This window comes from Zalophus californianus, chromosome 1 (genome assembly GCF_009762305.2).
Source record: "Zalophus californianus isolate mZalCal1 chromosome 1, mZalCal1.pri.v2, whole genome shotgun sequence".
Classification (NCBI taxonomy): Eukaryota; Metazoa; Chordata; class Mammalia; order Carnivora; family Otariidae; genus Zalophus; species Zalophus californianus.
The window spans coordinates 215,638,695-215,653,963 of NC_045595.1; the positions used below are offsets into that span (position 1 = coordinate 215,638,695).

The 15,269-nt window shown below is 43.4% G+C and overlaps 1 protein-coding gene across 8 annotated transcripts in view; it reads left to right on the top strand.

Moving 5' to 3' along the window:
- The window catches only part of PCNT (pericentrin), a 127,786-nt gene that overhangs the window by 5,253 nt on the left and 107,264 nt on the right, over positions 1 to 15,269 (top strand). For all 8 annotated transcript variants that reach the window (XR_003517818.2, XM_027581722.2, XM_027581727.2 and 5 more), the window contains exon 3: positions 14,541 to 14,636. Coding sequence is in view for 7 of the 8 variants with exons in the window: in XM_027581722.2 (XP_027437523.2) it covers positions 14,541 to 14,636 (96 nt within the window). In the remaining variant the exon portion in view is untranslated. The remainder of the gene's footprint in view (positions 1 to 14,540; positions 14,637 to 15,269) is intronic.

The following is a 15,269-nucleotide window of genomic DNA, read 5'->3' on the forward strand; positions in this document are numbered from 1 at the left end:
TCTCTGTATGTTTTCTCCTAGGTTCCTTGAGGAGAAAAGCTCATAATTTATAATTAGTGGTTATTTATTTTATTTTTACTTTCAAGTCAGAGAAGTCTTTTTATTTTGAATTAAACGTCCTGTGTATTTTAGTTTTTTATTTTGAAATAATGTTCGGCTTAACAAAAAATTTGCAAAAATTAGCACAGGGTTCATGGATACCTTTCATTTAGTTTCCTGAAATGTTAACATCTTGTGTTACCGGTAGGATTATCGCTGTCAGTTTCAGTTCACACCGAAACAGTACTACGAGCTAATTGATAGAGCTTACTCAGATTTCTCCCACTGTCCCACTACGGCCCTTTTCCTGGTCCGGGATTGTGTGCTGTAGCTCAGTGTCCTGCCGTCTCTGTCTACTCCAGTCTGAGACAGTTTCTCAGTCTTACCTTGTCTTTTATAAGTTGGACGTAGAGAGAGAAAGCGTGTGTACAAGCTTGGGTGGGGGGGTGGGGAGGGGGAGGGAGAAGCAAGCTCCCCGCTGAGCAGGGCTCCTGACGTGGGGCTCGATCCCAGGACCCTGGGATCATGACCTGAGCTGAAGGCAGACACTTAACCGACTGAGCCACCCAGGCGCCCCCTTGGTAGTTATTTTGTGGAATGCCTGTCAGTTTGGATTTATTTGATGTTTACTCCTGATTAAAATCAGGTTATGAATTTTGGTGAGAACATGGTAGAAGTGATGATATTCCCTGCTCAGTGCACCTGGTATTGACACTTGATAGTCTCACTACTACTGGTAATGTCAACTTTGATCACTTACTGTGGGACCTGCCAGATGTCTCTTGATAGAAAAGTTACTGTTTTTAACTTTGTAGTTAGTAAGTGTATTGTGTGGAGATAGAGACCCTGCAAAGCCCTATTTCTCATGCTTTCCTCCACTAATTTTACCTTTCTTTTTTTTTTTTATTTCAAGATCTAGATTTTATTTATTTGAGAGAGAGAGAGAATGAGAGAGAGAGAGAAAGCACATGAGATGGGGGGAGGGTCAGAGGGAGAAGCAGACTCCCCGCCGAGCAGGGAGCCCGATGCGGGACTCAATCCCGGGACTCCAGGATCATGACCTGAGCCGAAGGCAGTTGCTTAACCAACTGAGCCACCCAGGTGCCCTAATTTTACCTTTCATTGATGATTCTTGCTTGCAACAATTATTATGGTGGTGTTGGCCAAATGATTTTTGTTTCTAGCATTTTTTTTTTTTTTAAAGATTTTATTTATTTGAGAGAGAGAGTGAGAGATCACGAGTGCGCGCACGAGTTGGGAATGGGCAGAGGGAGAGGGAGAAGCAGGCTCCCCGCTAAACAGGGAGCCCGATGCGGGACTGGATCCCCAGACCCTGGGATCATGACCTGAGCCGAAGGCAGATGCTTAACAAACTGAGCCACCCAGGTGCCCTGTTTCTATCATTTTGTCTCCATATATTAAATGACATTCTGCTGTAAGGAGGAACTGTCACTTCCCTCTAGTGTATTTATGTGTGCAATTATTTATACCAGTATGGACTTAGGGATTTTTCTTTTTTTCCTTTTTTAAGTAAACTTTACACACAACATGGGGCTCAAACTCATGACCCCGTGATCAAGAGTTACATGCTGTACTGACTGAGCCGGCCAGGCGCACCTCGGTTCTTAATTCTGTGGGTTTTAACCCATCATGTCAACCATATCAGTGTTTATTTTGTTGCTGAAATACATAGATTTGGCCATTGGGCGTGCCTTTGAATTGGCATCTGCCCTTCCTACATGTCCTCATTGTTTCTGGCACCTTAATTCCTTACATTTTGGCACCAAGATTTTCCAAGTTTATTTTGTCCTTTTCCTGTTATCAGCTCATTCTTCAAGCTCTGGTTTATTTTAGTGGAGAATGGTATTTAGAAACCAATATCTGAGCGATAGGTGTGCTTATTGCTATTGGAGTATTTTTGCTTCTAGCCTGTTTCAAGAGAGCTAGGTCTCTCTGTTTCTTTGTCAGCCTGTGTGTATAATAAAAACCATGAGTTCACACTAGTACCTTCAGTTTCCATCCAACATCACAGGAATCATTCTAACTTCCCCCCGTCCTTAATCTTAATTCCTTTAACCAATAGTGAGAAACCTGGCTGCCTTATCTACAATATATTTACTTATTTTTTCAGTCTTAAAATATATACAAATTAGTTTCAGAATTGCTAATCCTCACTCCTGTGAAAAACAAATTTACTAACTAGAATATTTGTATATACAGTGGGCCCTTCAGCAACAAGGGGGTTGGGGCATTGACCTCCCTGTGCTGTTGAAAAGAGGCCTATAACTTTTGACTTCCCAAAACATAACTGCTGTTAGCCTACTGTTGACCGGAAGCCTTACCAGCAAAATGATGTAACAGTCGATTAACACATATTTTGTGTGTTTTCTGTATCACATACAGTATTCTTTTTTTTTTTTTTTAAAGATTTTATTTATTTATTTGAGAGAGGGGGAGCCTGAGCATGAGTTGGGGGGGAGGGGCAGAGGGAGAGGGAGAAACAGGCTTCCCGTGGAGCAGGGAGCCCGATGCGGGGCTCGATCCCAGGACCCTGAAATCATGACCTGAGCTGAAGGCGGACGCTTCACCGACTGAGCCACCCAGGCGCTCCTACAGTATTCTTATAATAAAGTAAGATAGTGGAAAGAAAATGTAATTGAAGTCATAAGGACGAGAAGATACGTTTACAGTACTGTATATTGAAGTCATAAGGAAGAGAAGATACGTTTACAGTACTGTACTGTGTTTGTTGAAAAAAGTTTGTAAGTGGACCCCTGTTGTTCAAGGGTCAGCTCTAGTTCTTTTTGGCTTTAGCATCCCAAAGTTTGTTGTGTAGTGTTCCAAAGTTGTTTAGTTTTTTTATTCTTTACTTGTTATAGTTATTTATTTGTAATGCAGTTAGTTTTGTTTGTTTTATTGTTTGTATTCTATTTTGGTTCTTCTCACATCCAGTTTGATTGTATTTAATTATTTTTTGAGTAAGTGAAACATTAATTTCCAAGATGGCAAAAATCAGAGCTGTACTCGATGTCATTTCTTCCTCTTCCCTATCTAGGAATGTGGTATATGGTACGGTTGGATCCTACGGTAGGTGTGTGTTTAACCTTTTAAAAATCTGCCAGAAATGGTCCTCCAAACTGGTCGTGCCATTTTGCATTCCCATCAGCAATTCAAATTCCGAAATACAAAGGAATGAGCATTCAAGACATATAAAGACGTGGAGGGGCCTTAATGCACCTGACTGAGTTTGAAGGGGCCAGTGTGACAGGCTGTACACTGTGACTCTCTTTGCAGAGCACTCTGGCGAAGGTAAAGCTGCGGAGGTGGTAAACAGAAGAGCAGTTGGGGGGAGAGCTGGATCAGTGAAGCAGAGATCTTCCAGGGAAACTATGCTGTGTGGTCGTGTAATTTTTAAAACATCGTATTGAAATATATTTGTATGCAAATTGAAAGAACCATTTAGGAGTTTGAGGGACCGCAGGATGGAATGCAGACTGTGACAAAAAGCTACACCAGTATGACCAGTGTGCAAAGCAGCCTCACTTAAGGGGGTGAGGGAAAGGTGCTGACCTGAGTCGCTTTGGGAGTGAGTGGAGTTTGGAGGACTGAAGGCATGGGGAGCCGGGCATAAACAGTGGCTCTGGTTGGTAAAGTGGTTTCCCATGAGAATAAGGGTGAAGGATTCTGGTACTGTGTACTTGTATACTGGAATTGAGCAACCAAGAAAGGACGGCCGGTGGCAGGAGCGAGGTGTCCCGTTGTCTCCTGACATGCTCATGTATGCCCCGGTTTGCATTTGGATTGAAATGAAGGTGAGGGCCCTGGGGTCTGGGCTGTATGGGGAAGGCAGTGGAGAGGTCAACCGGAAGAAAAGGGTGGGAAGAGGTCAGGGGAGATTGAAGGGCTGTGCGTGAGTCACTCGAGCTGTCAGAGCACCGCAGATGTTGATTTTCTGTTCTAGAGGCTGGATGTCCAAGACCAAGTGTTGTCAGGGTTGGGTTCTGGTGAGGCTGCTCAGTGTGTCCTCACATGGTCTCCCCTCTGTGTGGGGGACAATAGTCCTATTGGGTTAGACTCCCATCCTATTATCTCCTTAAAAGCCCTGTCTTCAAATAGAGTCACGATGGGGGTTAGGGCTTCCACCTAAGAATTTTGGGGATACACTTAAGTCCATAACCTTCTACCCTCTGGTCCCCCAAATTCATCTTTATTGCATGTAAAATACATTCACTCCATCCCAGTGGCCCCAGATGTCTTAACTCTTTCAAGCATGTATTCCAAGTCCCGAGTCTCATCTAGAAATCAGATATAGGTAAGACCTGAGGTGGGATTCCTTCCGAGGAGGAATTTCTCTCCAGCTGTGAGGCTGTGAAAACAACGTTATGTGCTTCCCAAATACAGTGGTGGGACAGGCGTGGGATAGACCACCCTACTCCAAAAGGGTAATGGGTCCCCAGCAAGTCCAAAAGCTGGTTGGCAGATTCTGTTGGATTTTTTTTTTTTAAAGGTTTTATTTATTTATTTGAGGGAGAGAACGCACATGTGCACGCGCATGAGCAGGGAGTAGGGACAAAGGGAGAAGCAGACTCCCCGCTGAGCAGGAAGCCCAATGCAGGGGCTCAGTCCCGGAGTCCTGGGATCATGACCTGAGCCAAAGGCAGATGCTTAACTGACTGAACCACCCAGGTGCCCCTCTGTTGGATCTTAAGGCTAAAACACTGCTTGAAGTAGAAAATTACTACTTGTAGTAACAGTTGTAAGTAAAAAACCAAAATGCTTTGCCATGGTCACTGTATGAAAGCGGATCCCTGGCCACACCTCCCTCCCTGTCCACAAGGGTGAGGACAGAAACACTTCTGCACCACTGTCCCCCCAAGCCCCTCAAATGGCTGAGATAACTCAGAATTAACTCAACTTCCCTTCCCCACGCAGCGAAAACCAGGTCACAGCCATCAGTGTCTCCTCCAAAAGTGGCATGAAGAGGACCATGTCCTTGAGAGTCGTGGTCTGGAGGTGGAGGAGCTTCAGGCCCAGCTGCTCTGTGTCCTGGCATCCGTGCCAGCAGGGTCACTGTTCATCTGTTGACGTCTTGCCTCTTTCAAAGGAAATCTCACATGTATTGTAATGTTCGAAGGCTAGGCGATACCTCCCAGTCGTGGATCCAGGCTAGGCGTTACCTCCTATGTCGTGGATCCAGGCTAGGCGATACCTGCTAGTCGTGGATCCAGGCTAGGCGATACCTGCTAGTCGTGGATCCAGGCTAGGCGTTACTTCCTACGTTGTGGATCCAGGCTAGGAGATACCTCCTAGTCGTGGATCCAGGCTAGGCATTACCTCCTACGTCGTGGATCCAGGCTAGGCGATACCTCCTAGTCGTGGATCCAGGCTAGGTGATACCTGCTAGTCGTGGATCCAGGCTAGGTGATACCTCCTCCATCATGGATTCAGGCTAGACGATACCTCCTAGTCGTGGATCCAGGCTAGGCGATACCTGCTAGTCGTGGATCCAGGCTAGACGATACCTCCTAGTCATGGATCCAGGCTAGGCGTTACCTCCTACGTCGTGGATCCAGGCTAGGCGTTACCTGCTAGTCGTGGATCCAGGCTAGGTGATACCTCCTCCATCGTGGATTCAGGCTAGACGATACCTCCTAGTCATGGATCCAGGCTAGACGTTACCTCCTACGTCGTGGATCCAGGCTAGGCGATACCTCCTAGTCGTGGATCCAGGCTAGGCGATACCTCCTAGTCGTGGATCCAGGCTAGGCGTTACCTGCTAGTCGTGGATCCAGGCTAGGCGTTACCTCCTCCATCGTGAATCCAGGCTAGGCAATACCTCCTAGTTGTGGATCCAGGCTAGGCGATACCTCCTAGTTGTGGATCCAGGCTAGGCGTTACCTCCTATGTCGTGGATCCAGGCTAGGCGATACCTGGTAGTTGTGGATCCAGGCTAGGCGTTACCTGTTAGTTGTGGATCCAGGCTAGGTGATACCTCCTCCATCGTGAATCCAGGCTAGGCGATACCTCCTAGTTGTGGATCCAGGCTAGGCGATACCTCCTCCATCGTGAATCCAGGCTAGGCGATACCTCCTAGTTGTGGATCCAGGCTAGGCGATACCTCCCGGTCGTGGATCCAGGCTAGGTGATACCTCCTCCATCGTGAATCCAGGCTAGGCGATACCTCCTAGTCATGGATCCAGGCTAGACGATACCTCCTACGTCGTGGATCCAGGCTAGGCGATACCTGGTAGTTGTGGATCCAGGCTAGGTGATACCTCCTCCATCGTGAATCCAGGCTAGGCGATACCTCCTAGTTGTGGATCCAGGCTAGGCGATACCTCCTGGTCGTGGATTCGTTTTGATGTGTCTGAGCTTTTGCCTTCCTCCACCTCTCGCTGGGGTGTGACTGGCCTGTGGGAAGGCCTGGGGGGGGGGTCAATGTCGGGAGTGGTGGGCCAGAAGGGCAGGCGTGGCAGTGCTGGTTGGTGTCCTCTGGCTCCTGTGTGTGGAAGGAGTTCAGTTGCCCTGGGCGGGGTTGTCGTTTCCTGGGCAGTCCTGCCCATGCCCCCTGTGCTCCTGGGGTGACTGTGACTCCTGGTGAGGGGCCCTGCTGCCCGAGACCTATGCCTGTAGCTTCACGCCACAGGGGGAGACACTGATGGCTGTGACCTGGTTTTCGCTGCGTAGGGAAGGGAAGTTGAGTTAATTCTGAGTTATCTCAGCCATTTGAGGGGGTTGGGGGGACAGTGGTGCAGAAGTGTTTCTGTCCTCACCCTTGTGGACAGGGAGGGAGGTGTGGCCAGGGATCCGCTTTCATACAGTGACCATGGCAAAGCATTTTGGTTTTTTACTTACAACTGTTACTACAAGTAGTAATTTTCTACTTCAAGCAGTATTTTAAACCCAGAAGCTTATGAAATATGTGGGCTCTTTCTCTAGAAAGACGTGCATGCTCATTCAATCAAGATTTTGCTTACAGGGGCGCCTGGGTGGTTCAGTGGGTTAGGAGTCCGCGTCTCGATCTCAGCTCAGGTCTTGATCTCAAGTTTGTGAGTTCAAGCCCTGTGTTGGGGTCCACGCTGGGTGTGGAACCTACTTAAAAAAAATTTTTTTTATTTTTGCTTACCACATGTGTTGTCTGTGAATGCCAGCAAGGATCTTGCACTAACTTTCCGTGTGGGGGCTTCCCCTGCCCAGCAGTTTGCTGCTTATCTGACCTTTTCGGCTGCAGAGTTCCTTTGCAGTCATGGTGGCTGCATACAAGGGAGAGAGACACTCCTCTCTGTGTCTGCCGGCTCTTAAAATGGTGGGCAGTGGTCAGGCATCCGATAAAGGTTTTTTTTTCAGAGTTGTTACTTTGATGAGCTAATGGTAATCATAAGCTGAAAATGTAGTCATCAGATGTTATCCCTGCTGGTTCTCAGACTTTGTTCTTAAGGTTTCCAGAAGCCTGCAGTTCCAGACAGGGCATTTAATTCCCTTGGTCTGTACACTACCCCTCCCCACCCCCGACTTAACTTTGTAATGTAGTTGTTAAAGTAATCTGTTGCTCATCTTGAAGAATTGACCATATTTTGGATTTTGTTGTTTGCATCCCTGTGGGTTGTTGGAAAGGATCCTCTGACACCCTGTCCCTCTGTATAGTTTCTATAAACTGGTACTTCAGTCTAGATTAGAGGCTTGATTGGATTATGGTAGTTGTTTGTTTGTTTTTTTTTAATTTTCCTTTCAAAATTTTATTTAAATTCAGTTTAGTTAACATATTGTGTATTACTGGTTTCAGAGGTAGAGATCAGTGATTCATCAGTTGCATACAACACCCGCTGCTCATTCCATCATGTGCCCTCCTTAATGCCCATCCATCACCCGGTTACCCGACCCCCCCACCTCTATCCCCTCCAGCAACCCTCAGTTTGTTTCCTAGAGTTAGGAGTTATGGTAGTCTTTTTAATGGCAAGAATATTTTGTAATTGTGCACTTCTGTCAGAAAGCATACAATGCTTGGTAGTCTCTGTGGTGTTACAGTGGCTTTAGGCCCAGTCTGCATGCTTGTCCACTTCAAAGGTCCTTGTGAACTTTTTATCTCAGGTTTTGGTAGCCATTGTGGGTTATTGCCTAGAACTGTTATTTCACCAGTGAGCACAAAATACTAATATTTCAGTTCTGCCATTCTTTCTTTATTGATTGTCATATCTATAAGGAGAACTTCCCTTTATCGGTTATTCGGTTACCCTGAGGTCCAGTTTGCATTGGGAAGGCAGGGAAAATGCTTCATTCTTTCCCTTTAGTCACCGGTTTAAAAAAGTTCCTCATTTCCCTGGGCTACAGTTCTCCAGATGTGACCAATGAAATGGCTTTCTTGAGCATCACTGTAAATTTGCCTGTTTTTAATGATTTGTCATGAGCGCCTCGTATGCCTGTTACCGTGCTGCTCAGATTTTCCCGTGTTTCACCAGGGAGTGCATCCTTAGTTTGACCCTCCACAGTCATAACTATGATGGCAGCCTTGCTTTTGGAAAAAAAATGTTGCGGGTCAGCTTGTACATTTCCTGCCCCAGCCATTTCTCTGCGACTCCTGGCTCCTCCTAGTGGGAAAGAGTATTCAGAAACATGATCTGGACATTAGGGGTTTCATTGTTTCTAGGTCATGTCAGTGAATAGTTAGGGTTTTGTTTTATAGTTTATGAGTTCATACTGACATTTTCAGATTAGTAGGTTACGATTCTACTTAAGTTTGAAATTTCTAACATTAAAAACGTATGTTCCTAACATGAACATAATTACCCAGTTGCTTTTCTCTATATATAGTTTTAAAATACCAGCATTATTAATAACCGTGTGATTTCTTTGCGTTTTTTGTCCTTTAAGTATTTTCCACAGTGATGTGCAGTCAAATTACTTTCTTTTAAAGTCACTTGAAATAGTTTTTGCTTTATGTGATTAAGCTGGTCACTTAATATATTTATATTCATTTGTTTTATTTTCTCTTCATGTTTTAGGGATTTTTTTTTCATTTGTTTTAGCTTTACAGTTGTGTAAAACATCAACGCGGTTCCAAAATTGAATCTATAAAGTCAAAGTATATTCAGATGGTTTGACTAATATATGCCTGTTCCTTACATACTATTTCGTTCCTTGTTTTCTAGGTAACTATTTAGTTGCTTGCTTATTGTTACATTTCTAAAAACAGAAGCAAGTATGTGCATATATCCCTTACCGTCTGTTTCTTTTGTGGCAGGATACTTTACATATTTTCTGTATCTTGCTTTTTTCACTTACAACAGTATCCTGGCAATCACACCACAGCCGTTTAGGCGTCCGACTCTTGATCTTAGCTCAGATCTGGAAGATAGGGTCGTGAGTTCAAGTCCCATGTTGGACTCCATGTTGGCTGTGGAGCCTACTTAAACACAAATAAACAAATAGTGTATTATCTAAGAAAAATGAGAAGCAGTTTTTTACGATTACCAACATATTTGCCAATTCCAGGGCTTTTGTTTGTTGGTGTCAACCCCATTTTTTATCATGTATCATTTTTCCTTCAGCCTGAAGAACTTCCTTTCAACAGTTTTTTTGGTAGTGCGGGTCTGCTGATGAATTTCTTGGTTTTTGTTGTTGTTTGTCTGAAAATGACTTTGTTTTGACTTTATATTTGAAAGAAATTTTTACTGGATGTAGAATTTGAAGTTGATAGTTTTGTTTTTGCAGCACATTTACCTTGTGGTCCCATGGTCTTCGGGCCTACATAGTTTCTGAAGATATCTGCTGTCATTCTTCATTTCTCTTTCTGCAGAGTCTTTTCTTTCTTTTTGGGGGGTACTTTATTTTTTTATTTTTTAAAGATTTTATTTATTTGACAGAGAGACAGCGAGAGAGGGAACACAAGCAGGGGGAGTGGGAGAGGGGAAAGCACACTCCTCGCAGAGCAGGGAGCCCGATGCAGGGCTGGATCCCAGGACCCTGAGGTCATGACCTGAGCCGAAGGCAGACACCGAACAACTGAGCCACCCAGGCGCCCATTTTAGGGGTACTTTTAAAAACGTTTGTTTTTATTTCTAGTTTCCGACTGTTTTATTATGATGAGCCTAGGGAGGTTTCCTTTGTGTTTATACTGCTTGGGATTTGTTGACCTTAATGGAACTTTGAAATTTGGAAAATTTTTGGCCATTTCTTCAAATACTTTTTCTGTTTCCTCCCATCCCTCTCCCTCTGTGACCTCAAATTTATATACTGGAAATTGTTTAGTGTTATCCTGTGGGTTGTTTAGACTTTGCTTTATTTACTTATTAAATTTTTTTTTCCAGTCTGTGTCTCTCTGTGCTTCTTTTTAGTAAGCTTCTATTGCCCTGTCTTCAAGTAACTGATCTTTTCTTTGGCAATATCTACTCTGTTAATCCAGTATGGTGAATTCCTTTTTGTTTCAGGTATTTTGTTTTATTATTTTTCACTCCTCATTGTGTTCATGTTTTCCTTTAAATACTGGTTATCAATGTAATAGCTATTTTAATGTCCCTGTCTGCTAATTCTATCATCTCTGTCATTTTTGGATATATTTCCATTGGACTGATTTTTCTTTTAGTTATGGGTCACATTTCCCACCTTTTGGCATGTTTAATAATTTTTGATTAGATGTCAAGCATTGTCAGTGTTAACATTATTGAGTGTCTGGACTTTGCTGGTTTAGCTTTGTTTTGGTAAGCATTTGACTTTTGAAAAAAAATTTTTTTCATTGTCGATTTGCAGGAATTCTTTTTTTTTTTTTTTAAGATTTGTTTATTTGAGGTGGGGAGGGGTAGGAGAGGGGCAGGGGGAGAGGAAGAGGAGGGAGTCTTAAGTAGACTCCATGTGGAGTGAGGAGCCAGTCGCACAGCTTGATCTCATAACCTTAAGATCACGACCTGAGCTGAAACCAAGAGTTGAACACTTAACTAACTGTGCCATTCAGGTGCCCTGATTTGTAGGAATTCTTTTTTTTTTTTAAAGATTTTATTTATTTATTTATTTGAGAGAGAGAGAGAATGAAAGATAGAGAGCATGAGAGGGAAGAGGGTCAGAGGGAGAAGCAGACTCCCTGCTGAGCAGGGAGCCCGATGTGGGACTCGATCCCGGGACTCCAGGATCGTGACCTGAGCCGAAGGCAGACGCTTAACGACTGAGCCACCCAGGCGCCCCTCTTAGTTTGGTTTTAAAAGTATACTTTATGTGAGACACTTGTGACTTTAATGCTCTTTAGACGTAGGAAAATAACTGGAAAACGGCCCAGGAAGAACAGTGCCTGAAGTGGAAAAAGCCCAGTTGGCACTTGGTTGTTTTCCTTGTGGTCTCCTCTGCTGAGGCAGTCCCAGGATGATGCCCTGGGCAGGGCCACCCTCCAGTGGTGGGTGGGCTTGTTGTGTAAGGAAACCTGCTAAGCTGGGTGAAATAATTCTGTCACTTAACTCAGTGTCTAAGCTCTTTTTTATGTTGAGTGTTTTAGTTTTAAGACCAAAAGACTAAAAAAATTGGAAATAGCAGACAGCTGGAAAATACAGCCTAACATGAAAATTCTTTAATGAAAATTAATTTGTAGAAGTTTACATATCGTAATTTTGATATACTTTTTCAGATAAAGATTCTAAATCCTTAGGGTAAAGAAAGTAAATTGCTCATCTGAGCAGAAAACACAGGCACATGTTGAATTCTAAGAATATATAAATAAAGCATGTTTGTAAGATTTGAGTTTTTTTCAGGAGGTTATAAGCAAAGATAGACTTGTAAAAGGACTTCTGGTAAATGTTCAGGATCTAGCCATCTTCCCTCACAATTTAAGTGGAGTGCATGATGAAAAGATATTTTAATCACTGCAGTAGTCATCTCCATTCTGGCATTTTTAACTGAGAAATGACAGAAAGCAGTATTTGATCTTTCAGTTATGTGTCAGGAACAGAGTAAGTACACGCCATTTCTTGTAAAAGAACCATCCAAAAATTGCTCGGAGGTCAAGAATTTCAGAGGAAACCCACCTTCAAAAAACTTGTATTTGAAGATTTAAAATGTATGGCTGTAGAAGGTTTAGGAAGTATGTTCCAGGACTCTTCCAACTCCCAGTTGTGTGGATTACCACCATTTATCATCTGGGTCCAGTGGACCCTCTTTACTTTTTAAGTTTCACAAGTAATTTACAGGAGTAAGAATAAAGCAGTAAAGGGGCTCCTGGGTTGACCAGTCGGTTAAGCATACGACTCTTGATTTTGACTTGGGTCATGATCTCAGTGTCATGAGATCAAGCCCCGTGTCAGGCTCTGTGCACAGCACGGAGTCTGCCTGTCTCTCTCCCTCCCCATCTGCCCCCCACCCCGTGTCTCTCGATGAATAAATCTTAAAAAAAAAAAAAAGCCGTAAGTTAAAATGATATTAATAATTTTGACACCTCTTTATATCAAGTAAATTTTGGCTCATAAAGATAAAAAAATGAAAGAATATTGATATGCTTTTAGCAAAGTAGGATGGTGGAGGTTCTTGATGTAAAATATCATGAATTGGAATCCTTCACGTGAGTGACCAACTGGATGAGACTACCATGCTTCCTCTTTCTCTTCAGATATATTGTTTTGTTCACTTACTGATTCCTGATTATCGTAATCTGAGACTTCATTTTTACTGTCAGTTTTGCCACCACCCTTGGCCTCAAGTGCTGCCATCTTTGCATTCATCTTTTAATTCATTTGACGATTGTGAAAGTCTTCACGGTCAGTTTTCTCCTCATTGCCATTTTGGGAGGAAAATGAAAAGTTCTTAATGAATTGTCATGCTGGAGACAGGCTGCAGGGGTGGTCTCCAGTGATGAAGAAAACGAAAGGGTGGTGACTTCACTGCACTGCCTCCTCGTTCTTTAGACGCTCCCTTCTCTTGTTTTCTCAGTATTCTGGCTGTTGTTAGCATAGTTGGGAAAAACTGTTGAGTATCACGAAGTAATTCTTAGGATGATCAAGTGGCATTGTGATAGAGGAGAACAAGATTGCTCAGCACTATCTGGGATCTTAAATATACACAAGGGTCTAGTGGACCCATGTAGTAATTTCAAGATAAAATATGTTTTATTTTCTTTTTTAAAGAAGTAAGTAAATTTTTCTCATTGTGCTTTAGAAGACCCATAAGAGAGAAAATTTATGAAATATTCGTCCTCTCACGTAGTTATAACTGCCTAAAAAAGAAACAATTACAGTTGGGTCCTGCAGACCCTGATATACACCCAGAGTTAAGGTGATGCTGTGGTTAATGACCACAAAAGCATGAGAGAGATTTAGGTGTGGAATGCTGCCTTTGATTTCACATTTCAAACATAGATTATCTTTAGACATCACCCAACTTTTTTGCAGAGTCATTATCAACTCATTTTGCACAGCAGATTAAAAGCCCAGAATTATTCTCAATTCATGGGCAGAAAAACCATCAGGGATAATTTCATTGGGAAACTTTAAACTCAAGTTTGAGATGATTTTTTTCTTTTTCTTTTTTTTTTTTTAAAGATTTTATTTATTTAAGAGAGAGAGAATGAGAGATAGCAAGCACGAGAGGGAAGAGGGTCAGAGGGAGAAGCAGACTCCCTGCTGAGCAGGGAGCCCTACGCGGGACTCGATCCCGGGACTCCAGGATCATGACCTGAGCCGAAGGCAGTCGCTCAACCAACTGAGCCACCCAGGCGCCCTGAGATGATTTTTTTCTTTTTTTTTTTTTCAGATTTTATTTATTTGTCAGAAAGAACGAGAGAGAGAGGGCGTGCACACAAGCAGGGGGAGCAGCAGAGGTAGAGGGAGAAGCAGGCTCCCCACTGAGCAAGGAGCCTGACATGGAACTCCATCCCAGGACCCCGGGATCATGACCTAAGCTGAAGGCAGATGCTTCACCGACAGAGCCCCCCGGGCACCCCTGAGATGATTTCTAAAAAGAAACTAAAAATATTGTTTCTACAAATTACTAAGGAAAAAATTTATCTAAAAATGGAAAATCTTGAAGATGAACTATTTGAACTTAATAAAAAGGGCTTAGGAAATACGCATGTGTCTGAAAGGTTAACATTTATTGAGAAACTAAAATTTAGTAATTTAAGTGCCATGCACATAGTGAAATAAGGAAGCAGAATTAATTAACTAGAAGAGCAGCAGGGTGCCTGGGTGGCTCAGATGGTTAAGCATCCAGCTCTTGGTTTCGGCTCAGGTCATGATCTCAGGGTCATGGGACTGAGCCCCATGTCAGGTTCTGCACTTAGCATCGAGTCTGCTTGTCCCTCTCCTTCCCCCTCTGCCCTTCCCCACCCCACAAATGAATAAATAAGATCTTAAAAAGTAAAGGGGCAGCAACATCATTAGGGAAATGAGTTGCATAAAAAATGTTTAGAGATTGAGAATTGTTTATGGAGGAAATGGAATTGATGTGGGCATTTGGATGTGTGGGCAGGAAGGCCTGAGGTTTCAGCTCTGGATATTGCTGTAAATGCTCTTCTCTGGCTCTTCCCCTCTTAGGTGGAGGACCTCAGTGGAGAGAGGACAGGCCACTTGGAGCAGCCACAGCAGAAGCTGGATGACAACCATCTGGAGCAGCCTGGGGTTCTCACAGAGGTATTCTTCAGGGTCTTCTGTTAAAGTATGAACCTTGTCAGAGGATTTCTCCCTGTTGTGGTAGAAATCCAAACCAGAGAGAGGACTCAGTATCTGAAGGACCCTGTCCCTTCAAGAGTAGAAGCTCAGAGCAAGGAGAGCTGGGTACAGAGCTTCCCCTGCAGGCCTCACTTCCTTGATGTTGCCCTTGCACAGAAGGTCTTTCTGGGGACCCTTCTGATGGAGCCCAAATCTCCCTTCCTTGGGACCTTTGATCTTTCCTTCCGGATGTTGAAGAGAGAAGGTTGCCTTTCATGCACTGAGGATAGTGGTCATGTCTGCCTTCCCTCATTGACCCATTTCCCTATTGTTGCAGTGTGTTTCCTGGGCCTGACCTTCATTTCTCTCATAATCAGTTGTATGTATGTGTACCAGTTTTTGCCACAGGACTTGGCATGAACTCCACATGTGTTGGATTAATTACTTTTATTAATTTGTTTTGTTTTAGCATTTGGAAGGAAATTTATTAGATGCTGAATTTACTGGTTTCCAACTGTTTTGTTAAAATTCTGTATTTTAAACATTGGATTCTAGCTGGACTCAGTCCACATTACTTTAGGCAGTGAGCAAGTTTGGTTTTTAATTTGCATTATT